Below are 25,462 nucleotides of genomic sequence, written 5' to 3'. Positions count from 1 at the left end.
TCTTTAAGGAAAACAATTTAGCCTTAGGAAAGGGAAGACACCAAGTGATTTTGTTTACAATTCATCTATCCACTACCCCATCTTTCAGGCCAGCCTAGGTGTTTGACTGGTTCTCCCTGAAGCCAGCACTTCTGACCCCAGTCCTGTATCACTCGGGTGCTAGGAAAATCAAAAGAGGTGGAAGACATGCCATGGTTCAGTGGACCAATGACAGAGGAGGGAACGGTCAGATCATGTGACCCCAATCCTATGGTCTTGGCCTCATCCCTCATCCCCCCCTTTCCCATAAAGTTACTATAGTGGGCACCTGGCAGGCTAGGATGGCAGTAGTGCTGCTATATTGCTCGCTGACTCCTCCAGTGAGCCATCATCATGTACGGGGACATGGGTTGAGCACCTGAGGCCAGCAAGCGGGTAAGGATGGTGAGCATCAGAGAGGCTAAGTAGGAAAATGGTGCCTGTCTCCCCTAAGCTGTTTTATGTGTCTGCTGTCGGCTGCTGGTTTCCACACCCTCAACCATTCTCCACTCCCCCTGCAGGGAGAAGGCCTCCTGGGCACTGTCCTTCCACCTGTGCCAGCCACCCCCTGTCCCACTGCTGAATGAAGGCCATTTCAAGCGCTGCTTCTCCCTCATTCCCTGCCCCCTCCCCCCACCCCCACCCCCCAACTGCAGGGCCAAGCCACTTTTAGTGCACTGTGCTTGCCCAGCCCACAACTTCTGCCCTTTTCGGCCCTCGGTAGGTGGGAGGGGCTAGATGCCTCTTTAGGACAGTTGCCACCTCGGTTTAGCTGGACAACTCCCCTCCTCCCATTGGAATGCAGTTCCCGCCAGCACTGCCCTGCTCCGCCATCTGTGCCAGCAGCCCCAGCCCATGTGTAAGGAGAAGGGACTCCCCCAGAGCTTCTCCTGCCCTTGCAAGCCCGCGCCAGCTGCTTGTACCAGTCTCCAAGGAGATCGGCATTGCTCCCCAGCCATTCATCTGCATGAGTGCTTTCTTGGCTCCCTTAAACAGTCAAGAAAGTAGCTTTTCTGCTTGTCAGAGTCACTGAGGTCAGCCATGTGAGCCCCCGTGTGGGACAAGGGTGTCTCCTTCATTGCTGACAGGTATTTATAAGGGTGATTCCTTACACATGTTGGGGAGAAAGAGGGCTATTGTCACTTTTTAAAAAATCATTGCTGGTGGCTGGTCCAGTAAGTAATGTGTGTAGACAACCTGTGTACCCCAATATGACCATCGGGGATGTACTTTTTTCTGAAAAGAGGTTGCTGGAATTGATTTCTCTATCCTCAAACTTAAAAAAAAAAAGTGAAATAAACACATATATGAACCACCCCAAACCTCAGGCTATACACTCTAGGAAGAAAAATAGCACCCCCCCCTTTTGTTAAATTTAGCAATAAGAGGGATCTCTTCCCACCTACTCTGACTACTCCTGCTCCGACGCCCCCACCCCCACCCTGTTAATGTGAGCAGTGCATTAGCCTGACCACAGGTGGTCACTGTAGGCTAATGGAAAATACCCAGTGGAGGGCAAAGCCCCCAACAGATGCATGAATGTTTGCGAGTGTTGGCTGCCACTGCCCCACACACTGTGTCTTTATAGAACCCTTCCTCAGCTGCCCTGCCTGCCATCTCCACCTGGACACAACTCGCTGGTGACTTGGGGGCCACTCATCTACAAGTCCTAATGGAACAAGAGGCCCAAGCCTAGGGGATGCTAGCACGACCTGTTTTTAAAATGTTATCAGTCCCAGGCAATGTTTTGGTATATTCCAGTTTATTCTCCCAGCTGAAAACAAGCCAACAGACACTCTGACTGGCCATGTAAATGTCGCTGGCCTCTGTGTTGTACAACTAAAAGTTACTGTTTGAACAATAACGGCCTGGCCTTTGTCTTATTTGCGTTTCTTGCTCCTTGATTAAGTCAGCCACCAATGACACCATCTCACCCGTGTGTGAGCTAGGGACACTCTTGGCAAGAAGTAGCCACAGATATTAGATACTGAACAGGTGGCATCTTTGTTTCCATGTGACGTGAGGCCATATTCCACGCTTTTCCTGGAACTTTCTAACCCCAAGTGAGTGGGAGAGCTGACACTTGATCCCACAGGTCCTATGCTTAAATATTTAGTCCCAGTTACTAAACTTCTTAGCATTTCCTCTGCCCTGAAGGCATAAGGAACAAGTCCATAAACGAAAGCCTAGCCTTGCCTAGAAAATGATTTTACCATGAATATATTAAGACTGTAAAGAGGCGCGGCTGGGAAGGGAACTTGCTGCCCGGGCTGACAGTCTTTCATTCCCTGGATCCTACAGGGTGAAAGGAAAGAATTAACTTCTATAAGTTGTCCTCAGACCTCTACATGTCCTTGTGCGTCTGCATGTGCCACGTGCACACGCATGAACAAGGGCTCGCTCTCTCACACATAAAGGAACATGGGATATGGCTCAGCTGGTAAGAGTGATGGCTGCACAAGTATCAAGAGCCCTAAGACCCACATAGAAAAAAACAGGGCATGGACCCAGAGGCCCCCGCCAGCCATTAGGTGCTGGTGTGGTAGATGAGGCCCAGGTGCCACTATGATGAGCAAGTATATGGTGGACAGATGAGAAAGAGAAGTGGAATGGTCTGTGCACTATGAAGAGAGGCAGGACACGAGATGTGAGGGCGATGAGGACCAGCCTGATGCGAGTGGCCTGCGGTGCTACCTGAGGCCATTGGTGATGTTCTGGCCCGTGTTGTCACCAAGGACCATGTCTGGGTCAGAGGCCCTGCTCCGTCGTCTGCAGGGGTCTGTGCTGATGTCCATGGCCTATGTCACCAACAAAGGCCATGAAGACGTCCCTGGTCTGGGTTGCCTGCTGGGGCCATGTTGATGTTTGAGGACTGCACACAGCTGGCTCTGCCCCTTGCTTGGGAAGCTTGAAGAGATGGCCCTGGTGGCATAAGCATGGGGAGAGCTGGACCCAAGCTGGCCCTGCCCCTGGAGGGCATGAGAGTGAGAGACTGCCCTGCACCCAGCCTGGGCAGCACAGTGAGCCAGCCCCAACGGTGTGAGTATTGGAGAGCTGGCCCTGCCCCTCACTGGGGCAGTGCAGGAGACCTGGCCATGAGGGCATGGATGCAGGATTGCTGGCAGGCTGCAGGATCTCCATGACACAGGGCAGCAACAGGATATCTGAGAGGAGCCCTGGTGAGCATCCAGTATTGATAATGTAGCAGAAGCCAGAGGCCTAGAGACTCAAGCCAATGACACATTGTAATATTTTGGGGTGGGGTGGGGGAGGTTGCAAGGGTAGAGGAAGGATGGGGAGATGAGTGAGATTGGGGTGCACGATGTGAAATTCACACAAAAACAAACCAGGTTTGGCTCCATGGGCCTTGCTGGTCAACCAGCTTACTTCCAGGTTCAATGAAATATTCTTTCTTAAAGTCTTTCTTGAAGAAAGAGGAGAGAGTGATAGGACACATGACATCCTCTTCTGGCCTCTTCAAGTGGACACAGGCATGCACAGTCAAACACATAAAGTGTACAAACACTACTCATGGGCAACAAAGGTAAACTAGCATTTTTCTTGAATTTAGGATCATCTTTCCCCTCGTTTGTAGCTTAGTAAAATATCACAACTCTCATCTGTTTATAATTTGCCTAAATTGTAATGTGAATTTTAAGCAATTATTTGGGATCTTGGCTTTCTTGTGAGGTGAATTATAAAGTATAACTAAATGGAGAGAGACAGTTTGGAGGGGCCGCAGTGGAAGAGGAGTCAAGAGGTTCTTGAATCCACGCAGGAGAAATGATGGAAGACGGCAACTAGTGGCAACACAACACAGATGAAGGGAAGGGAAATTTGAAAGGCAGAACTGTTCGCTGCACATCAGCAATCACAACGGCAAAAACCTAAGCTCTCTTCTGCCTCAACACGTGTGGAAGGTGTAGTTCAGAGAACACAGTCTTCTTGCTCAAGGTTGTATTGACCATGATAGGAGAGGCTAGATCTTGATGTTTGCACCACTGCAGTGTACTATTCCTATTGAGTTGTTATTATTATTATTTTTTTTTTTTGAGACAGGGTTTCTCCGTGTATCCTTGACTGTCCTGGACTTGCTTTGTAGACCAGGCTGGCCTCAAACTCAGTGATCCGTCTGTCTCTGCTTCCTGAGTGCTGGGACTAAAAGCGTGCTCCACCACTGCCTGGTTGATTTTTAATTCTAGTAAGTCTTGTACTTAAAAAAAAAAAAAAAAGCCTGGTACCGGGTGTGGTGTGCATGCCTTTAATCCCAGCACTCGGGAGGCAGAGGCAGGCGGATTGCTGTGAATTTGAGGCCAGCCTGGTCTATGAAGCGAGTCCAGGACAGCCAAGACTAACACAGAGAAACCTTGTCTCGAAAAACAAAACAAAACAAAGAAAAAGAAAAAGAAAAAAAAAATAGCCTGTGCTATGTGTGGTGGCACACGCCTTTTAAGCCAGCATTTGGGAGCCAGAGGCAGGAGGACCTCTGTGAGTTTGAGACCAGCCTGGGCTACATACCGAGTTCAGCTGAGCCGCATATAGGACAGTCAGGGATGCATAGAGAGATCCTGTCTCAAAAGAGAATGAAACAAAACAAAAAATCTGAAATCAGGACATGTCTTAACAATGATAACATGTCTGATTACCTGGCAACTTTTGTTTCTTCTCTGGTGGGCACACTGATACTCTAGAGTGTCTTGAGTAATACAGTGAGTGTGACATAAACAAAGGCTCGGTGGATCCCGGAACAGGACCCACTGAAGGCTGAAATTCACTGTCTACTTCCTAACCCAGCTCACCTTTTCTGGGTGTTCTCTCACGGGACCATCGGTTCTGGTTCTAGGCCTTCTTTGTTTTCTGCTTTTTTTTCTTTTTCTTTTTTGAGACACGGTTTCTCTGTGTAGCCTTGACTGCCCTGGACTCACTTTGTAGACCAGGCTGGTCTTGAACTCACAGCGATCTGCCTGTCTCTGCCTCCCAACTGCTGGGATTAAAGGCGTGCGCCACCACCAACCCAGCCCTAGGCCTTCTTTGATGGAAGAATGCTCTGGTCTTAAAAGAATGGAGGAAATGTAGACCCTCAATTTGGGTTGGTTTAAAATAATCTGGACTGAGCTTTTGAGTTAATGGGTACTTTTAAAACCATTAATACCTAATGGCTGGCAGGATCATACCTACACTATGGAGCCTATTCACCCATCCTTCAGCCCCTCCCTGTTCTAGGGGGTAGAGCCAGTTCCATGAACACACCTCTCTCTCTCTCTCTCTCTCTCTCTCTCCCCTCCCCCTCCCTCTCTCCCCCCCCTCCCTCTCTCTCCCTCCTCCCCCTCCCTCTCCCCCCTGACTCATGTGACAGTTCCTCTTGTGACAGCGGTCCACTCAACTCCACGTTTCTGCGCCATAATCTCCCCGCCCTCTCCTTAGGGCCCGCCCCCTGCTTTGTAGCCTCCCCCTTCCCATTTGAAGGGAGGGCGGCGGAGTGCGGCGGCGGGAGGGGACCAAGAGCAAGATGGCGGTGAACCAGAACCATACGGTGGACCGCCGTGGGGCCGCCATCCCTTCTGGCGAAAGGTGCCTGAGGGGACTTACAGGCTGCTGTTGCGGACTGAGGAGATGCTCATGGTAGACACGCGCGCTAGAAAGCGCTCGGCGAATCGAGGACTCTCCCGCCCTTTCCGGGCGCGCTCCTCTGAGCTCCGCCCCTGACGTCTGAGGGCGTTCCAGGAGCCGGCTGCTTGGCGCATGCGCGGTGTGCTCGGGTCGGGGTGGGGGCGCGCAGGCATCCTCAAAGGAAAGGCCAGAGCGAGGGCTGTGGGAAGAGTGGGTCGGCAAGCATCAAACAACCGCCATCAGTTGTGCGTGTGACTTTAGAGGGAGGGAGTTGACAGTCATCCGAAGGGCCCTGGTTGTGCCTCGCGCGACCAGGAACAAAGGCCCAGGCCAGGCGAGTTGGAAGAGGAGCTAGCATGTAGCATGTGTATAACTGTAGGAAGACTCAGAGCTGTCACAAGTGTCACAAGCTTTCCTCAGAATTCCCCCGCCCCCCAAAGCTTCCTTTCTTTGTAGTTTCAACCTGGGACATGACCGCATCGCCTTTATTGAAAAGACTGGGAACAAAAGTAGGAGTGCCCAGGAAGAATGGCACCCTCAACCTCTCATGGTGCTGGTGTTAGGCCCACATTTTGAGAGACTCCCCAACAGACCACCCAAGAGCCGAGTCCAAATGCAATTGCAAGGAAGTCTTTATTGCAGGTTTGAACCGGGCCACCCCTCCTATGCAGTGGCACAGCAGATGCAAGGAAGTGGCCTCGAGTCTCAGTTGAGAGAGGTTTTTATAGGTTTTAGACGAAAGAAATGAGTTTTACATTATATGATAGGACGGCGTTTGGGCAGAAAAGCTGCAAGCAGGGAGTTACAAGCCTTGGTGTTTCATTGGTTGGGTAATAGGTGTCGGGGCAAGTTGGCCTATAGAAAAGATTGGTTGAAGCAGTCATGGGGGCATTAGGAACTTGGGCCTGGCTTCTCCTAATTGGTTGTTGCTATGTGCCAGACCACCTGCTGGTCAGCTTGACCAGCAGAGAGTATATTTGGACTTTCCCCAGGTGAGCTGATTGTGTTGCTAGGGGAACATTTTTCTGTTTAGACTAGTTTGTGGTTTTTATGGAATCTGGGTTCAGCCCTCAGCCAGGTTTAACGCAAAATGGAGTTTCTTTTTCAAAATGGAGTTTGTCTGGTCTTTACACTGGGGCTTGTAAGGTGGCTTCTCTGTCAGGAGAAGCCCATCCCTAGGCAAACTTAAGACCTTGCCGCACTCCCCTCTATAACCCATTGCTCACCCACTTCCCTTGCGCTGTCTCTGCCTCTCCTGGATTACATCCTCTCTGTTGATTTTCCTTCATTTCCCCACCAGGCTGTGGGACTCAAATTCACATCGTAGAACTCCTGAGAACAGTTTGAGGCCAACCTGGTCAACAAAGAGCTGCAGGACAGCTAGAGCTACATAGTGGAAATACCCTGTACCAAAAACAAAAACAAAAACAAAAACAAAAAAACCCCAAAATCCCAAAAGAAGCTGGGTGTGGTGGTACACACCTTTAATCCCAGCCCCCCTTTTTTTTTTGTTGTTTAACTTTTTTTCGTTCCTTTGACTTTTAAGAATCTGTGTTCTTGAATATGCAGCGATAATTTTCACTGAACAGCTAATTATGGCAAGCATTGTTCTTTGTCCTTCTAACTGTTCTGTCTGCAGTGAGGACAGAGGGAAAAGTATTCTCATTTCACAGGGAAGAAGATGAGAAAGAATTTGTTCAAAATCCCTTGCAGTGCATATGAGAGAGCCTGGCTTTAGATCTGAGATTACATGCTCTGCATCACCTTCGCTTGCTCTCCGTTAGAAAAACTTTATTTTCTGCTCTCTCTTCATCAAAGGTTGTTTCTCTGACTTTCCCAGTTACAAATGGCTGTAGGGAAGTAATTTGAGAAGGGGAAATTGCTTCTATTTTTAGTTTTCCTTATAGTAACGATGCACATTTGAAAGTTTAATTGCAATTGTGCAGTTGAGAGTGTAGCAATGGCCAGGCGTGGGAGGCAGCACTCAGGAGGCAGAGGCAGGTGGATCACTGTGAGTTCGAGGCCAGCCTGGTCTACAAAGAGATTCCAGGACAGCCAAGGATATACAGAGAAACTCTGTCTCAAAAAAAGAAAAAGAAGAAGAAGAAGAAGAAGAAGAAGAAGAAGAAGAAGAAGAAGAAGAAGAAAGAGCAAGTATAGCAACAATTGAGTGTGTGGAGCCCAAGTCTTCGTGTTTGTTTAGCTAGGGCTGGCCCTGAACTTGTGATTCTTCTGCCTCAGCCTCCCAAGGCATGTTTGTAGTAATTAAACAACTACACCAAAACATCCCAGAAAAATCTCAGATTTGGAGTTGAACAAGGATTTATTCATACCAGAATACCAACCATTGGCATATTGGCTTAGTAGTAACATTGAGAAGCACCCTCAATGTATTGGTAAACAAGGAAAAGACATTACAGAGATGGGGGTAGGGTGGGGGTGGGGAAACATATTTCAGCGATGAGGAAGAATGTAGTGAGTCAAGCTGAAATTAAAGTGTCTCGTTTCTGTCTTGCCTTGGCACAGACATGTTGAACATCCCTAATCTAAAAACCCAAAATGCTCCTTGAAGCCAGATATGATGGTGCAAGTCTGCTGGGATTATGTATGGCATTGTACCTGCCTTGTAGAGAATTTGTCAGCATGGCCTGAGAAGGCCAGGCTGTGTTGTAAAAATGGAAAAGATTCTCAGGGAGGCAGAAGCAGGTGGATCTCTGTGAGTTCGAGGCCAGCCTGGTCTACAAAGTGACAGGACAGCCAAGACTACACAGAGAAGCCCTGTCTAGAAAAACCAACCAAACAAACAAAAAATAGTACATTGTTTTATTTTATCCATTATTTAAAAATTTGTTCAGGGGGGAAAAGTTCATTACCCAAATTCCAACATTTAGCGGTTTTTGCATTGTGGTATTGCTTTCTCTGTACTTCTCCCTGTGGAAACTTATACTTGTCCCCCCCTTGCCAAACTTACATTTGCTAATAACATATCGAGTTATGTACCCATATCTATGTTATTAATGTCAATGGCTGATATTCCAGTGTGCATAAATTTTTGCTTAATTCTCAATATGAACTATTCTGAGATTTTCCCCTTCATTTATAAGCATTACTATTTGGATTTTTAAAGAAAAGATTTATTATTTATACAGTATTCTGCCTGAATACCAGAAGAGGGCACCAGATCTCATTATAGATAGTTATGAGCCACCATGCGGTTGCAACTCAGGAGGTTTGGAAGAACAGCCAATACTCTGAATCTCTGAGACATCTCCTCAGCTCTACTACTAGGGATTAAAAAAACAAAACAGGCCAGGTGTGGTGATTCACACCTTTAATCCCAGCAGAGGCAGACAGATCTCTGTGAATTTAAGGTCGGCCTGGTCTACAAAGTGAGTCCAGGATGACCAAGGCTACACAGAGAAACCCTGTCTCAAAAAACCAAAAGAAACAACCAACCGAAACAAAACAAAAAATCCAATGTGTGTGTGAGCGTGCATATGCATGTGCCACAGCACATATACAGGTCAGGACAACCTGTGGGAGGTCTCTTACCTTCTACTGTGGGAGTTCCAGGGATCAAACTCAGCTCATCAGGCCTTTACTCATGGAGCCACCTTGCCAGGCTTTGCTTGAAAACATAGCTTTACCCATCTATCAAAATGTATCTTTGAGCCTGGTACCACCTGGCTCTGTGCTTTACTTGTGATGCTGAGGATGCTGTGAGAGGCAGGGAGGAGCCCGGGTTGAGCCTCTTTTCTGGTGTCCCAGTCCTACCCCATGTGAAAAAACCAGTAGTGACTTGGTTTCCAGTAATAGCTCAATATATGTGTCCAACTTGCCCTTTCAGCTGATGAAAACTTACCAGATATTTTCCGAGTGCAGTTGTATTTATCTGACTTTTGGATAAAAAGTTACACCAGGACGGACGTGGTGTGATCCCAGCACTTGGGAGGCAGAGGCAGGAGGATCGCTGTGAGTTCGAGGGCATCCTGGTCTACAGAGTGAGTTCCAGGACAGCGAGGGCTACACAGAGAAACCCTGTCTTGGAAGACAAGAGCCAACAACAGCAGAAAGTTACGCAGCTGTTTAACGAAGTGCTAAAGGTTAGCGGTGCCATCGGCACTGGAAGAGTGGCTGAGTGCATCTGAGGGTGAAATGGCCTTGACCAGGAGCCAGGGCCTGTGCAAGAAGGGGACCTCCAGGTTGTTTCTGTCCTAGAAATATGCTTGGAGCGAACCAGCCTCCAAAAAGAAAGAAAAGAAAGCAGAGAGGCTGATATGAAGGGAACACCCTGCTCAGTCAGGCCAAGGCATCCCAAAGAGCCAAAGCAAATGATGAGAGGAAAACCGGGGCGAAGTCTCAATGTCACATTCACTGTGCCCAAGGATAAAGGAAGAACTCAGGGCTCGGTGTTAATAGTGGTGTTAGTATCATTCAAATAAATGTCTTGTGGAGCACAAAGCTCAGTTGGGCTGGAAACCAATGATTACCTTTAGGATTTGAGCACAAGAACACTTACTACTGAACAGGTTTTTTTGTTGTTGGTGGTGGTGGTTTTTTGAGACAGGGTTTCTCTGTGTAGCCCTGGCTGTCCTAGAACTCATTCTGTAGACCAGGCTGGCCTTGAGCTCACAGAGGTCCACCTGCCTTTGCCTTCCAGTGTTGGGATTAAAGGCCTGCGCCACCACACACGGCTCTGAGTAGTTTTTTTAAAACTATAAAATAGTTCATAGGAAAACATTTAATAACTTTAAAGTGTTATGTTTCTATCTTGTCTTCACCCAGTACAGGCTGAACATTCCTGATCTGAAAATCTGAAATCTAAAATGCGGCAGTGAATTCAGGGGTGGTAGGGTTGGAGGGACGGCTCATCTATTCTGAGCATACCCTGTTCCGCTGGAGGACCCAGGCTCAGGTCCCAGAAGCCATGCTGGATGGCACGCAAATGCCTGGAGCTCCAGCTCTAGATGGCACTGGCCTCCTCTGGCCTTCAAGGGACCTACAGACATGCACATGCCACTCTCCCCCCTCGAGGGCAGACAAAAACACTTTTTAAAATTCCAGGTGTGGTGGTACATACCTGAAGGTGAAACCACCTTGAAAATGCCAACACTCGGGTTGATGCAGGAGGATTGTGAGTTCTAGACCAGCCTGGCCTATAGAGCAAGACCCTGTCTCTCCAAAACAACCCTTGAGTGCCACCAAATACCCCATCTGAAAAATTCCACTCCATGATACTTTGTTTTATGCATAGCATTGTTTAAAGGTTGTATGTGGAACGTATATATGGAACCAATGAATGCCACATTTAGACTTGGGTCTCATTCCTCCCAAATCTCCTGTATATGCAAGCATTCCAAAGCCTAAAACTGTTCAGATTCTAAATATTTCATTAAGAAACACTCAAGTGATACTAAAAAAAACAAACAAACCAGGACTTTCTAGAAACTATTTTTTAATTAATTTTAAGAAAAGTAGGAAAATAATATAACTACCACATTGTTAGTTATCTCACCATAAAGGCTTTATTCATGTCTGATTAGCTTAAGTGACATTTTGCTTTTGTATTTTGTGGTGGTTTGAATGCAAATGGCGCTCATAGGCTCATAGGGAGTGGTACTATTAGGAGGTGTGGCCTTGTTGGAGTAGATGTGGCCATTGTTGAAGGAAGTGTGGCACTAAAAGTAGGCTTTGGGGTTTTGGAGGCTCAAGCCAGGCCCAGTGTCACTCTCTCTTCCTGCTGCCTGCCAATCCAGACCTAGAACTCTCAGCTCCTTCTCCAGAACCTTCTCTGCTTGTGAGACGCCATGCTTCCCACCATAATAATGGACTAACCCTCTGAACTGTAAGACAGCCCCAATTAAATATTTTTCTTTATAAGAGTTGCCATGGTCATAGCATCTCTTCACAGCAACAGAACTCTGCACCACTCTTTTTTTTTTTCCAATTAGTTTGTTTATTTGTCTTGTCTTGTTTTTCTGAGACAGGGTTTCTCTGTGTAGCCTTGGCTGTCCTAGACTCACTTTATAAACCAGATATCTTAGTTTACAGGAATATAATTCAAACAATTACCAACTTATTTTTAATAATATAAAAAATATTTTGTCCTATAGAGCTCTGCCTTCTCCCAAAACTTTACTGTCACAAACTACAGTTTTATATATTCTCACTCTCACTCTAAATGTATAATTATTATTTTATCATATGATCTTAAACTGAACTGTGCACTGTACCAGCCTTCTACTGTATCACCACATCATCACCTCTTCTTCAGTCGTGTAGCTTCTGTGCCAAAAAATCTAGAGCTTGCAGTTTCTTTTTGCCTGCCTAGGGAGTCCCTCAAGTTCAAATCCCAGACAGCTTCCCAACTTGGTCTCACGGCTCTTCCTAGTGTTACTCATGCCGTGGATTGGTTCATGCCTATGGCATCTTCTCCCAAGTAGGCAGTTTGTTTTCCATTCCTCCATCGCCGTTAGGGCTGTCGGCTTCCCTGTCTGAACTGCCCCCGTACCATTCCCTCTGCCTAGTTAAACACTACCTATTGCTTTCTCTTTTAATTCTTTTGGTTTTAATTTTTTTTTTTTTTTTGAGACAAGGTTTCTCTGTGTAGCCTTGGCTCTTTCTCTCATTCAACCTCTGTAAAACTCTCGAGGTCAACCTGACTTGCCCCTCCCTCTGCATTGCCCCTTAAGTAGCTTCCATTTCCTCTCTCTTCTTGTGAGAGTTGGGCGTATCCTAGTCTGTCAAATCTTTCTCTGATTCGTGACTTTTTCTGCCACTCAATTAAACATCACTTTCAAACATGGGTGCTTCCTTCTACAAGCTAACTTTGCCTTCATTGTAAGGTGTGTACTACCATGTCTGGACCTAAGCTTTTCTTTACCTGAAACTTGCTCTATACCAGCCTGGCCTTGAACTTAGATCTACTTGCCTCTGTCTTTTTTTATTAAAGGCATGTTTGTATTCACCCTGATCACACAGACATAGAAGGTCTTTGGATGTGATCTCTTGCCAGAGCAGCCATGTTCTGAATTAAAATTCCTCTACAAAAAGGGCCTGGAGAGATAACTTAGTAGTTAAGAGCCCTTCTTGCTCTTCTGGAGGACAGAAGCTTGGGTCCCGGCAACCGTGTTAGTCAGCTCATAACTACCTGTGACTCCAGTTCGGTAAAGCCCCCTTCTGGTCTGTGACCACCCACACATCCATGACACACCCATGCATAAACTTAAATATATAAAGAAGAGTAAACCCTGTTTATTTTAAAAACTATTATTTTGTGTGAATGGGTATTTTCCTTGCATGTGTCTGTGCACCATGTGAAGGTTCCTTGGAGACCAGAAGAGGGCATCAGCTCTCCGGGAACTGAGATGCTAACTCTCGTGAGCTATCATGTGGTGCTGGGAATCAAACCTGGGGCCTCTGGAAGAGGAGTCAGCAGTCCGAACCAGTGAGCCATTGCTCCAGCCCCTAAAAAATCTCCTTTAAAAGGGAGACTAGGAGTAAATTGTTCAAGAGTAACATTGCTTGTCCATTCCGTTACCCCAAACTGTGAGTAGCAGCTAGTGCCTCTTGACTGACACCTTTGTTTGTGCTTTTTTGCTGTCCTCTTCGGCAGTGCTGGGATGGCATTTCGCCTCCCGTGTTCTGGGCAGGCACTCAAGCCCAGAGTTGCATGCCCAGCCCTGTGTGTGTCATTTTATGTGCTTCCCCCCCCACCCCCCAAACAAGGTCTACTATATAGTCCTGCCTGTCCTAGAACTCACTTTGTAGACCAGGCTGGCCTTGAACTGAGAGATCCACCTGCCTCTGTTTCCAGAGTGCTAGGATTAAAGGCGTGCGCCACCGCTGCCCTGCTCATTCTGTGTATTTTGACACTCGTTGCCTGCCCTGCCTTTCTGCAGCCTCTTGAAGAAGAGTTCAGATGTGGACCTCTCCTTCCCCCAGCCACCGCCAGGCTCCAACCTCTTCAATGGTACAAAGAGGGGAACCCTGTTTCTCACCTCATACCGGGTAATTTATACTTTTCTTTTGATTGGCTGATTAGCTTATATTTGTCTTTTTCTTAAGCTTAGAGGCAAAAGTGGGCGAATCTCTCTGAGTTCAAGGCCAGCCTGGTCTACAAAATGAGTTCCAGGACAGCCAGGACTACACAGAAACCCTGTCGGGCGCGGGGGGTGGGGGTGGGGGGTGGGGGTGGGGGTGGGGTGTGGGGGGGTGTTAAACATTGGCTTTTAAAGTGTTTTACTGTGAGACTTCCATTTTGAAGAAGGATGGAAGGTGACCTTTTTTTCAATTGGGCCACATTGCCCAAGCGACCTTGGCCTTGCTTTTGCAAGTCTCTATCCATGGACAAATTCTGTATTCCTTTTCCAAAGTTTCCTTCCTCACTTAGGTGATTTTTGTGGCTTCACGTTCAGACAATGACCCCATGTTGTCTTTTATGATGCCTTTCCATCTCATGACCAACTGCACTGTGGAGCAGCCAGTCTTTGGTGCAAACTACATTAAAGGGACAGTTCAGGCAGCTCCGGAGGGTGAGTTTTTTTTTTTTTCTCTCCTAGAAAGGCCTTCCCCACAACCCAGAAAAGATTCTAGAAAGGTTCGGACTTGTTTCATGTTAGAAACTGCCCTACTCCAGTGTGTTCCCCGCATCTGTAAGTATTTGCCATTTCTTCCCCCAGGTGGCTGGGAAGGATCCACTCCTTTTAAAATAGTCTTCAGGAAAGGAGGTGCTATCGACTTTGCGCAGCTGATGGCCAAAGCTGCGGCTGCTGGTGAGTGGTGCCCACAGTAAAAGCTTTAGGGGTTAAGGAACAGAAACAAGACTGTTAACCAGCAGAGACTGGCTCGCCCTCCGCGGGTTGGTGTTTCTCCATGAATTAATTACACAAGCATTTCCTGAGTGTATCTCTTGTGTGTCAAACCCCACCCTGTGGCTTATTAACCTCTCCTGTCCTGGAGGATCAGACATCTACATGATTAACCTGCCTGCCTTTTGTGCCACGTCCTGCACACCATGGTCCTGGATGCCTGAGTAAAGCAGCCTGGGGATGAAGAATAAATAGCTGGGATCTGGTGGGCGGAGCTTGCTCTGAGGGAGCGGCAACCAATGGACGGACAGAGCCCATAACCTCAAGAGTGTTTATAAGAACAGCACAAAGCTGAGAGCGTGGTGGCACACACCTTTGATCCCAGCACTCGGGAGGCAGAGGCAGGCGGATCGCTGTGAGTTCAAGGCCAGCCTGGTCTACAAAGTGAGTCCAGGACAGCCAAGGCTACACAGAGAAACTTTGTCTCAAAAAAACAAAAACAAAAACAAACAAACAAAAAGAACAGCACAAAAGGAGAGGTCTGGCCTTCTCAGCAGGAGTCTCTGTGGGAGCAGTCTCAGGCTGGGAACACAAGTTATCAATGTGTTTGCAAGTAATTAGAGCAAGGCTTTGCCATTCCCTGTGCCTGAGGGAAGACTTTGCCAGGTTTCTTTTGATCTTCTCACCTCAGCCTTGGTCTTGCTTCTCTTTTGTTTGTTCTTATCTTCCACGAGAGGGGAATTAGTGATGACTTCTGTCCTACAGTAGGACTGTACTAATGGCTGTACAGAGAAGGTTTTCTGTGATGGTTCTCTGTGTAACCTTGGTTGTCCTGGAACTCACTTTGTAGACCAGGCTGGCCTTGAACTCAGAGATTTGCCTGCCTCTGCCTCCAGAGTGCCGGGATTGCGCCTCCACTGCCTGGCTACCTCCTGTGCTCTTACAACCCACTCAGTTTGCATCTTGCGCCTCTCTCTTCTCTGAGTTGTCATTTCATTTCATTCATTCATCCTTTTCTTTTTTTGCTACCTACCTCAAACTCCAATCTAAATGCTGAAAACACGGCCTAATAAAGACGGACATTTGCAGACACATTTTTATTTGCTTTAACAGAGGCATGAATATGGTGCCACAGATACAAGGGAAGAGGGTATACTGTGTCTAGGGTACTACAGTGAATGAGCTGGGGATGCTGTGTGCCATGGTCAAGAAAGACATGTAATTTAGTTAGCACTTTTTAAATATTTGCTACACTGGACAGGTGTCTAAGCCCTTTTACGATGGTCAGTTTAATGCTCATAAAATCTTACGATATAGATACTTGTTAGATGGGGAAACCAAGTAAGTGGTGGTTATACAGTAAGCACTATGTTAGGCCCTACGGAACTGCAGGCAATGAGACAAAATCTCTGCTCTCAGCAAGTATGCAGTTTAAGAAAAGGGCCACATGTGTTTTTTTACCTGGTATCACCAAAGTATTGGTGGCTCACATGTAAGGTGGCAGTCAATACGATCAGTCAGTTCATAGCTGATGTATATCTGGTTTAAAAGAATAAAGAGTTTGTATTTTGCCAAATTGTCTTCTCAGCTGCCCAAGGAGCTCCACTCAGAGTTGCAAGTTTCTGGATGACCCCTCTAGGAATTTATGTCATCGCTGGGGAGAGGGGCATGTATGCTCCCCAGGCATGCCAAGGTGAGAGAAAGGAGCGTGTGTGCCCCCAGGCATGCCAAGGTGAGGTATTGGAAAAGATGCCCCCAGGGAGTGGAAAAGTACACCAGGGACCTGAAGACAATTCACCACAGCCTTGTTTCAGCTCCAGTTTGAAAGAAGCCCCAGGGTTTGGTTTTCTTTTTCTTTCTTTCTTTCTTTCTTTCTTTCTTTCTTTCTTTCTTTCTTTCTTTCCCCCCCTCCCCCAGACAGGGTTTCTCTGTGTAGCCTTGGCTGTCCTAGACTCACTTCATAGACCAGGCTGGCCTTGAACTCACATCGATCCCCCAGCCTCTGCCTCCCGAGTGCTGGGATTAAAGGTATGCACTACCACACCTGGCCCAGGGTTTGGTTTTCATGGCTTTTCTTCCTGGTTGAAACCCATCAGTGTGTAAGCAAACGACTGGACTTGCATTTCAGACTCTATTCTTCTTGTCTGTCACTCCCGCGTGTTTGCGACAGGGCTGGTCTGGAATTCACTGTCCTGCCTTAGCCTCCGGGGTGCTGAGGTTCTGTGCAGGCCGTGTCTCAGACCGACTTTGATGGTGGTGCACAGGCACAGCACCACCTCAGCAACCCTGCTGGCGAGGAGTGTACCTCCTGCTGAGAGCCTGAGCAGGAAGCTCAGCTCTGTGCACCTCTCCTGACTTTACAGGATTATGGCCTTCAAGGCTGCTGTGCCTTCCAGCCCCACCCTGGGCTTCATTGCCTGTGTGTGCCCTTTAACATCTGATGTGCCTTAGAGGGGCAGAGCTGCGGGCGTCCATGAAGACCTGCCTTGCTCAGTAGTATATGAGCCAGGCACCATTCTTTTTATGTATGACATTCTCGAGATCAATATTACTGGTGTGTTAAAATAATATCTCCAAAGCCCTGAGTTCATTCACCTCACCAGAGCAGCGCTAAGACCTTCACTGGGCAATGCTAGAGGTAACATCTTAGCACGGCTGAATTCTCATGTGTGAGTTTTCTTGGCATTATTTTTTTTGTTCTTTAGTTATTCTCTGTTTGCAGGGTAACCGTGTTCTTCCTTCTTTTTGTTATCCCAGTTGCTCATGGAGCCCCACCTGCAGGATACGGACCCCCACCTGCAGGATATGGACCCCCACCCGTAGGATATGGAGCCCCACCTCCTAGATACGATGTCCTGCCTCCTGGATACGGGTCCCCTCCTCCTCTATACATAGCTACCCCTATGGGCTATGGAGTTCCACTTCCTGGCTACGGAGCCCCACCTGTGAGCTATGGCGCCCCGATTGTGGAGTATGCAGTCCTACCTCCCACATACGGAACTACACCTATGGGATCCGGGTCCCCACCTCCCAGATCCGAAGCCCCGCCCACGGGGTACGGGACTCCTCCTTCAGGATATGGGTCCGTACCTCCCAGATCCGAAGCCCCGCCCACGGGGTACGGGACTCCTCCTTCAGGATATGGGTCCGTACCTCCGGGATCAAGAGCCCTGCCCACAGCACATGACACTCCACCTGCTGGGTCTGAAGCAAGGCCTCCCATTTCTGCAGCAGCCCAGACTCCTGGATATCAGGCATCTTTTCCATCTACCTCGAATTCACCGGCCTATTCTCCCCCTTCTAAGATGTAAAACCGTGAAGTTTCACCGAGCAAGACCACACCCTAACGTTGAAGTCAAGATAACGAGAAGCACGCAGGTGTGAGATCACAGGTCCTAGGTAGTTGGCCTCCCCTCTTGGAAGTTCAGTCGTAGTGCGAAGCCAAGCTTTTCCTCCACGCTTTGGCTTTAGAAGCAGTGTCAGTTCTTGATTAGCTGGATAAGAGGGAGTAGCAGCAGAGGGCTAATTCCGTAATGGCTTGGTTGACATTGGATGCATGTTAAAACATACTTTGGTGTGAGTTTGCAAAATGTCTCCTGCCTTTCTCCTGATCTCCATTCAAATGCCTTTATACTAATCTGTTTGGTAGATACTAAGACCTGCTAAAATGTCATGTTGAGATCTGGGCCCGGTGCTGCAGGCCTGTAACCGCAGCTGCCAGAGAGGGGGAGGCAGAAGGATAGCAAGTTCAAGGCTTGCCTGGGCTACAGAGTCAAAGCCAGCCTGGGCAGCTTAGTGAGCTCCTGTCTCAAAAGCTATAAAAGGGCCGGGGATGGAACTGGGCTGTAGTATGCTTGCCTGGGATGCTGATGTTGTAGGGTTAACCCCAGTACCAAAACCTAATTGACTAATTGCAAATCCAGGTGCCAGGCATGGGTACACATGCCTGAAATCCCAGCAGCACTTGAGAGGTTCAAGGTCACCTCTGGCTATCCAGGGAGTTAACTGTCAGCCCAGGCTACATTAGAACCTGTCTCGAAAACAAAATCCAAACTGCATCACACTGAACACATGTCCCTTACAGAGTGCTCTTTACTGGAAGAGTGGGACAACCTTGAATGTCCAGTGAAAGAGGACCTTACAGGTTGCAGCATATGCGCACAGTAGAAGAGTAGATTTGGAAAGCACAGAGAAGGCAGCCTTTATGGTGGCGCATGCCTTTAATCCCAGCACTCGGGAGGCAGAGGCAGGCAGATCACTGTGAGTTCGAGGCCAGCCTGGTCTACAAAGTGAGTCTAGGACAGCCAAGGCTACCCAGAGAAACCTTGTCTCAAAAAACCAAAACAAAAAACCAAAAACCAAAAAACCAAACCAAACCAAAACAAAAAAGACCAAAACAAGCAATAAGGCAAAAAGAGCACAGGTCCAAAGCAGCAGGCTGGGACGGAGTGACTCCCAGCATGCACACTAACAGCTTACAGTCAGAACACGTGAAGAGCTAGAAAAAGAGGAGTGGACTCAGAGAGATGGTCACGTGCTCACATGCTTCTCACAAGCGTGAGGGCCTGACGTTGATCATTAGTGCAGGTAAGAAGCCAGATCCGGTAACACACACCTGTAATTCCTGTTCTGTGGGTGAGGGTGCAGAGACACATCCTTGGGGCTTGCTGGCCAGCAGTCGGTCTGAATCAGTGAGTCCTTGGATCAGAGAACTTGTTTTCAATAGGCCAGAGAGCAATACGCCTGACATTGACCTCTAACCTTTTCATGCACACTTACTCACAGTGTGTTTACCTTTAAGAGGAAAGAAATGTATATGTGAATTACCAATTAGCAACTGAGGCAATAACATTAACGGAGGCAGTTAACGTTTATGACAAAAATTTTGAAAGGATACTCGACTTGAAATGAGAAAACATTTCCAAATGTTGAATGGGTTTGTTCCCACACTGCTGAGGATTGCGCCCAGGGTTGTGCACACACTGCTCTACCACTGGGATGCCTTCTCCACCACCATTAAAATCTGTGCTGTAGCAGTTTCTCATCTCAGTGTCCACCCCTAAGGGATATTTGCACATGCCCACAACGATGCGTATGGACAGGGTCCATTACACTCTTTGTTTCCCGTAGCACAAAATTAGAAATAACTTGCACGATGGTTAATTTCTTTCTTTTTTTTTCTTTTCATTTTTTGAGAGAGGGTCTCTATGTAGGCCAGGGTGGCCTCAAACTCACAGCGATCCTTCACCTGCAATCTTGAGTGCTGGGATTAAAAGTGTGTGCCACCACGCCCAGGTGATGGTTAATTTCTATTGTCAACTTGATCAGATTGAGAAACTCCTGGGCATACTGGGACACATTCCTGCGTGTGTCTGCAAGGTTGTTTCCAGAAGTCTAACTGAGAACAATCACAAGTGCTGGGCTCCTCCACAGAATAGAAAGGGCATAAAGGAGAAAGGGCAGGTGGGCACTGTCTGTCCCCTTTCTCTGCTTCCTGAACAGTGCTATGGACCCAGACCACATGTCTTCCCTATAAGGATGGGCTGTACACCTTTGAACTATAAGCCAAAAATACCCTTTCTCCTTGAAGTTGCCTTTCGTAGATTATTTGGTCATAGTAGTGACAAGAGTAATTAACAAAAAACATGTCCATTAATATGAAATCTTGTCAAAGACTAGCTTCAACACCACAGAGTAAATTGAGGCGGGGCATAGATCCCCAGCTGGCTGGTCACCCCACAGACTTTCTCCAAGGGTAACTTTCTAGGCTGGAACTCATTGTTATCAGCAAGGGCTTCCATTGAGGGTGGCAAGCTGAGGGTGGCAGTGGGCCAGTGCTAGTAGCTTCCTTGGGGGGGGGGGCTTATACTTATTATGGTAAGTGTGGGTTAAAGCTGATGGCTCTTAGCAGGGGTGGGAGGGTGGGGGTGGGGGCCATCTGCTTTTTGTGGCAAGTGTTTTGAAAAGAAAGGGAAAGAAAAAGACCATACACACACTTGATGAAGTAAGACAGATTCCAGCAGGTAGGTTCTAACAAGCTTCTGTAACTTCTCACACACACACACACACACACACACACACACGTTGGGTGGATGGAGAAAACTCCAGAGAGCGAATTCCAACAATTCTTCTTTTTTTTTTTTAACTTTATTCTTTTACGGCGTATATATCCCAGAAGATCTTTCAAGCAGTTCAAAAATCACACTGTGATTACGGTCTATTTTTCTTTAAGTGGGTGATTATAATGAGCATATGTAAAGAAAACATGTTGCCCAATACGTCACATGATCAAATGTTTTACATATTATGGGTGAGAAACAAGTATGAAAACCAAATTATTCCCAAGAACCCATATACATTTGTAGCTAAGCAACTTTTTACATAGTACAAAGTGTGAGCAAGCAAGGTAATTTCTCTGCCAGCTTTTCTTTACTGGCAGGCTGCAAATTGCCATTACAAAGAAAGAATCATCTTAAAAGGTAATCTTATAAAAATCTTAAAAGAATAACAAAGCAAACAAAACAAAACAAAAGAATAACAAGACAAAACCCAACAAACAAATAAAAAACCAGGAAAAGCATGTGTCTATGTCTATGTTGGGGATGTGCATGTGAACACAGGTGCCTGGGGCACAGCAACATTAGATCCCCCTGGAGCTGGAATTAGAGGCATCTGTAAGCCATATCTCTTCAGTCACTGTAAGCAAACAGATCATTCTGGCGGGAGAACGGCAGACAGGAATGCTGAGAGAAATGTGCTCAGGTGGGGCCCAGCTCAAGGTTTCAGAGGGCAAAGGGCTCAATTGTGAGCCATTGTGCTAGCCCTTGGGAGGCTGAGGTATAAGGCTTCAACTGGCTGAGCATGGTGCATGCCTTTAATCCCAGCACTCAAGGCTAACACAGAGAGACCCTGTCTCAACCCCCCCCCCAAAAAAAAAGCCTCAAATGGGCCAGTCTGAGCAGTACGGTGAGGCCGTTACTGAAAAAAAAGAAAGACAGAAAAAAAAAAGCATCAAGCAACAATTCTAACCTCCAAAATACAACGAATGAGAAAAGTGGAGCCACACTTAATCCCACAGCACTTCTCTTACATCTGTAGTAACTGAGTAGACTTCAGGAAAAACCTTAGGTATACAGGCTTCTGGGTGGGCAGCTGCACAAATTGGAAAAAAGACTGGAGGGAGACCATAAACTCCACTTGTACCTTTTGAATCTTGTTCTGTATGCACATAAAAAAGCTATTTTTTAAATGAATAATTTAAAAGATAACTTGCTTACTTCCCCTTTGCCTCCAAACTGCGCAGTAGCTCCCCCACAGTCTCTGAGGTCAAGGTTAGACTTCCAGTTCTTAAGCCTAACAGGGACCTTGTTACTGTCCCTGCTGGCCTACACTGACCTCTCCAGCTGCGTGATCCAGCTGTGCTGAGGCCCTGGCAGACACTGAAGTGAGCTGGCTTTGCATCTGTGCCTTCCTCCCCACACCATTCCACTCACCTTTGAAAACTGCCCGGAAGTCCTTTCTCCTAAGAGCCTGCTCTGGGCTAATTGCCTTCCTCTGAGCTTGTGGGGTGCCCTTTGTGTGTTCCAACAAAGTCCTGTAGGGACTGTGTGTATGTTCTCTGCCCTGCAGCCTGTGGGTTCCCGGAGAACAGAAGCTATGTCTCATTGCTGGGGCTTGCCGTAGAGTGGATGGTGCTAAGAATTTGTTGAGGGAAAAAAGACACATCGTGTTTTAAGTAACACACACACACACACACACACACACACACACACACACACACACACACGTGCACACTGCTGATTTCTAGCCTCCAAATGAAGATTATAAATTGTAGGATCAGTTTTGTTTTTTGTTTTTGTTGGTTTTTTTTGGGGGGGGGACCATAAGACACACTTCCCTCCCAAAAGTGGGGAAGATTAGGGTGTGCCTTATGATCCGATTGCTGTCCATCCAGCATCAACAAAGAGGTCACTTACCAATGTCTTCAGTGTGCCAGCCGACACCGCAACCCCCCTGACACCCGAGCCCACCTCCCCACCCAGTTTGCTCTAGCGACCATTTGTCTCTCCTTAACTAGATTAACTCTAGTGGGGCCACATTACTATGCAGAAGTCGTTACTGGGCATACGGGAGAAGACAGAATTGTTCGTTCTGCATATATGAGAAGACAGCTGGATTGGAAAAGTGTGGTCCAAATGTCCTGGAGGGCTTCTGAAAAAAATCTGCTTTATTAGTGCTTGACCAGTTCAGAGCACATATTAGCGAAACAACAAAAAAGACTAGCTGTAATTCCTGGGAGTCTTTCCAGCCAGTTGCAACCTCTCGATATTTCAATTAACAAACCACTTAAAGTCTTTATGAGAGAAGAGTGGACCGAGTGGCTGGCTGATGGGAATCGTGATCTGACTCCAACAGGATGAATGAAGAGGCCCACTGTCACTCTAGTCTGGGAATGGGTTAAAACATTATGGCAGGCAGTGAAGGAGGAAATCCAATGATCATTCAAAAACTGTGGCATTAGCGATGCCTCAGATGGAACTGAAGAGAATACATGAAGATCGTGAAGACAGTGAGAAAGTGATTGTCAGCAGCTGAGCTGCCTAAGTTCTGACACTAGCGATGAGTGTTTGGGGTTTCCCGAAAACTAGAAAAGTGCTTGAATATCTAAGTCTTTCCTCCTGTTGACACTGCTTAATGTTACCCTGTTTTGTTACATTTTAATAAATATTTTATTATACTAGTATTAATTTGGTTCAGAATTTTTTTTTCCTGTTTTACTGCTCTAAAAACCGGGTATGTCTTATGGTCTGGAAAATACGGTATTTATTTTTTATATAATATTCTGCCTACATGTTCACCTGCAGGCCAGAAGAGGGTACCAGATCTCACTATAGATGGTTGTGAGCCACCATATGGTTGCTGGAAATTGAACTCAGGACCTCTAGAAGAACAGCTAATGCTCTTAACCTCTGAGCCATCTCTCCAGCTCACAGGATCAGTCTTGTTTGGCAGACTGTTAGAAAAGATTAAAAAAAAAAACTTCAGATCTGGGGGAGACTATGATCTCTCTGGCCGCTTGAGATGTTCAGTGTTGAAGGCTGGGCTTTGCCCCACCTCTTCCCAGGTCACAGTCATAGTTTACAGGTGCCAGCTGGCTAAGCTGGCAAGTTCTATGGTCCCACAGGACTCTATGTTCAAAAGGCTTTTGAAAATGCTCAGTACCATAGTTAGTTGCCAACTTAATTCTATAGGGATCCATCGAGGTAGGTGCTGTTTATAGCTTCATCCTACAGCTAAGCATAATAGAGTTTGAGGACCTTAGAAAACCAAAGAATCTGCAGCCATTCAGAGATGGAGACATCCGGGTGTGGCAGTGCACGCCTTTAACTCTTGAGGCAGGTGGATCTCCGTGCGTTCCAGGCAAGCCTAGTCTACATCTACATAGTGGATACCAGGCCCACAAGACTGCATAGTGAGAATTACAGCTGACCATGACCTCTGGAAAGAGACTATGGTCGCCAAGTCTTCCAATTAGGAATCTACCAGCTATTTTGTGAAAGCCCACACCAAAGTCTCCATGTGACTGATCCTGGCTCTAGCTGTGGCTACCATGTAGGATTTTTCTTTTTTCTTTTTCTAAGACAGAGATTCTCTTGTAGTCCTGGCTATCCTAGACTCTTTGTAGACCTGGCTGGCCTCGAACTCACAGAGATCTGCCTGCCTCTGCCTCTCAAGTGTTGGGATTAAAGGCATATACCACCATGGCCAGCAAAGATTTGTTTATTTTATTTATATGAGTGCTCTGTCTTTTAAAAAAATTTTTATTATAATTTATTCACAGTACATCTTGATTGTAATCCCCTGCTCTTATCCTCCTGTTCCCATCCTCCTCCCCTTCCACCCCGTTCCCCTCCCCTAGACCTCTATCAGGTGGAGCCCTCCTCCCCCACTGTCTGACCACAGCCTATCAGGTCTCATCTGGATAGCCTGCTTCTCCCACAGGGCCTCTCTGCCAAGGGACGGGCATCAGGGTTCCTGTCAGAGGCAGCTCCCTGCTTCCTTCCCCCTCCCCACCCCTCCATCCATGAGGAGAACGAGGCTACATCTGAATACAGGGGCTAGGTTCTCTGCTGGCAATGCCCTTGATTGGTGCATCAGTTTGTGCAGGCCTCCCTGGGTCCAGGTCTGCCAGCCTTGATAGCGGAGCTCAAGTGCTCTGTCTTGGTGCACACCAGAAGAGAGGGATTCAGATTGCATTCTAGATGGTTGTGAGCCACCATGTGGTTGGTGGGACTTGAACTCAGGACCTTTGGAAGAATAGACAGTGCTCTTAACCTCTGAGCCATCTCTCCAGCCCTCCTATTAATCTTCTTTCTCCCCTATCTCTAGTCAGTTGGAAGGCAGGTAAAAGTGTTTAAGAATCCTAAATAAAGCAGGTTTTGAAAAAAAATCTAAGCCTACAGGCTGCTCTTCCAAAGGATGCAGATTTCATCCCACAAGGCTGCTCACAGCTGTCTATAGCTCTGACATCCTCACCTGCCCTCCATAGGCACTGGACCACACATTGTGCGCAGACGTACACACAGTACATACAGGCAAAGCACTCATGCTTATAAAATAAAAACTCCAGGCTCAGCGAGAGACCCTGCCTCAAAGGCACAAAGCTAAGTGATAAAGGAGGATACTCAATACTGTCTTCTGGCCTTGAAGCCTGTGCACAAGCATGTGCACCTGTACACACACACACACACACACACACACAAACACACAGAGAGAGAAAATGAAAGGTAAGCTGTGCAAACGTGACAAAACATGTAAGGTACCTATCATAGGCGAGCCAAAAGGAAAAAGAACCTCACAGAATGACAGGGCGTCTCACAGGTGGGATGCAGGACCTTCCTGCCTCAGGACAAGAGCACAGTCTGCTCCTCAGGAGCTTCAAAGACAATGAGATGAAGCAGCTAAAATTCCATAGCCAGGGAGATTATCCTTAAAATAAAGGAGACATATTTTTCTCAGGCAAA

At 47.1% G+C, this 25,462-nt stretch overlaps 2 protein-coding genes and 1 long non-coding RNA gene across 9 annotated transcripts in view; 2 read left to right on the top strand and 1 right to left on the bottom strand.

Annotated features, from left to right (window-relative positions):
* SEPTIN3 (septin 3) overlaps positions 1-1,882 on the top strand; it is a 28,049-nt gene extending 26,167 nt beyond the window's left edge. For all 5 annotated transcript variants that reach the window (XM_084748347.1, XM_084748346.1, XM_084748350.1 and 2 more), the window contains one exon: positions 540-1,882. In XM_084748347.1, the coding sequence (XP_084604473.1) occupies positions 540-605 (66 nt within the window). In that variant the 3' untranslated portion in view covers positions 606-1,882. The remainder of the gene's footprint in view (positions 1-539) is intronic.
* LOC311578559 overlaps positions 1-5,709 on the bottom strand; it is a 36,586-nt gene extending 30,877 nt beyond the window's left edge. The window contains exon 1 of the long non-coding RNA XR_014772895.1: positions 5,608-5,709. This is a non-coding gene — a long non-coding RNA (uncharacterized lncRNA). The remainder of the gene's footprint in view (positions 1-5,607) is intronic.
* On the top strand, positions 5,462-18,028 carry WBP2NL (WBP2 N-terminal like). 3 transcript variants are annotated; one of them, XM_084748404.1, is made up of 6 exons: positions 5,462-5,589; positions 13,530-13,638; positions 14,111-14,162; positions 14,310-14,402; positions 16,027-16,131; positions 17,196-18,028. In XM_084748404.1, exons 1-6 carry the CDS (start codon positions 5,528-5,530, stop codon positions 17,747-17,749), a joined length of 975 nt encoding a protein of 324 aa, XP_084604530.1. In that variant the 5' UTR covers positions 5,462-5,527; the 3' UTR covers positions 17,750-18,028. The 3 variants fall into 3 exon arrangements, with proteins under 3 accessions (XP_084604530.1, XP_084604529.1, XP_084604531.1); XM_084748403.1 differs by having other exon boundaries at positions 14,021-14,162; XM_084748405.1 differs by lacking the exon at positions 5,462-5,589 and having other exon boundaries at positions 13,533-13,638; positions 14,004-14,162.
* The last annotated feature ends 7,434 nt before the right edge of the window (positions 18,029-25,462 follow it).

This window comes from Acomys minous, assembly GCF_964271855.1.
Source record: "Acomys minous genome assembly, chromosome: 12".
Classification (NCBI taxonomy): domain Eukaryota; kingdom Metazoa; phylum Chordata; class Mammalia; order Rodentia; family Muridae; genus Acomys; species Acomys minous.
Note: the sequence above shows the minus strand (reverse complement) of the source record. Positions and strands in the feature narration are given on the sequence as shown.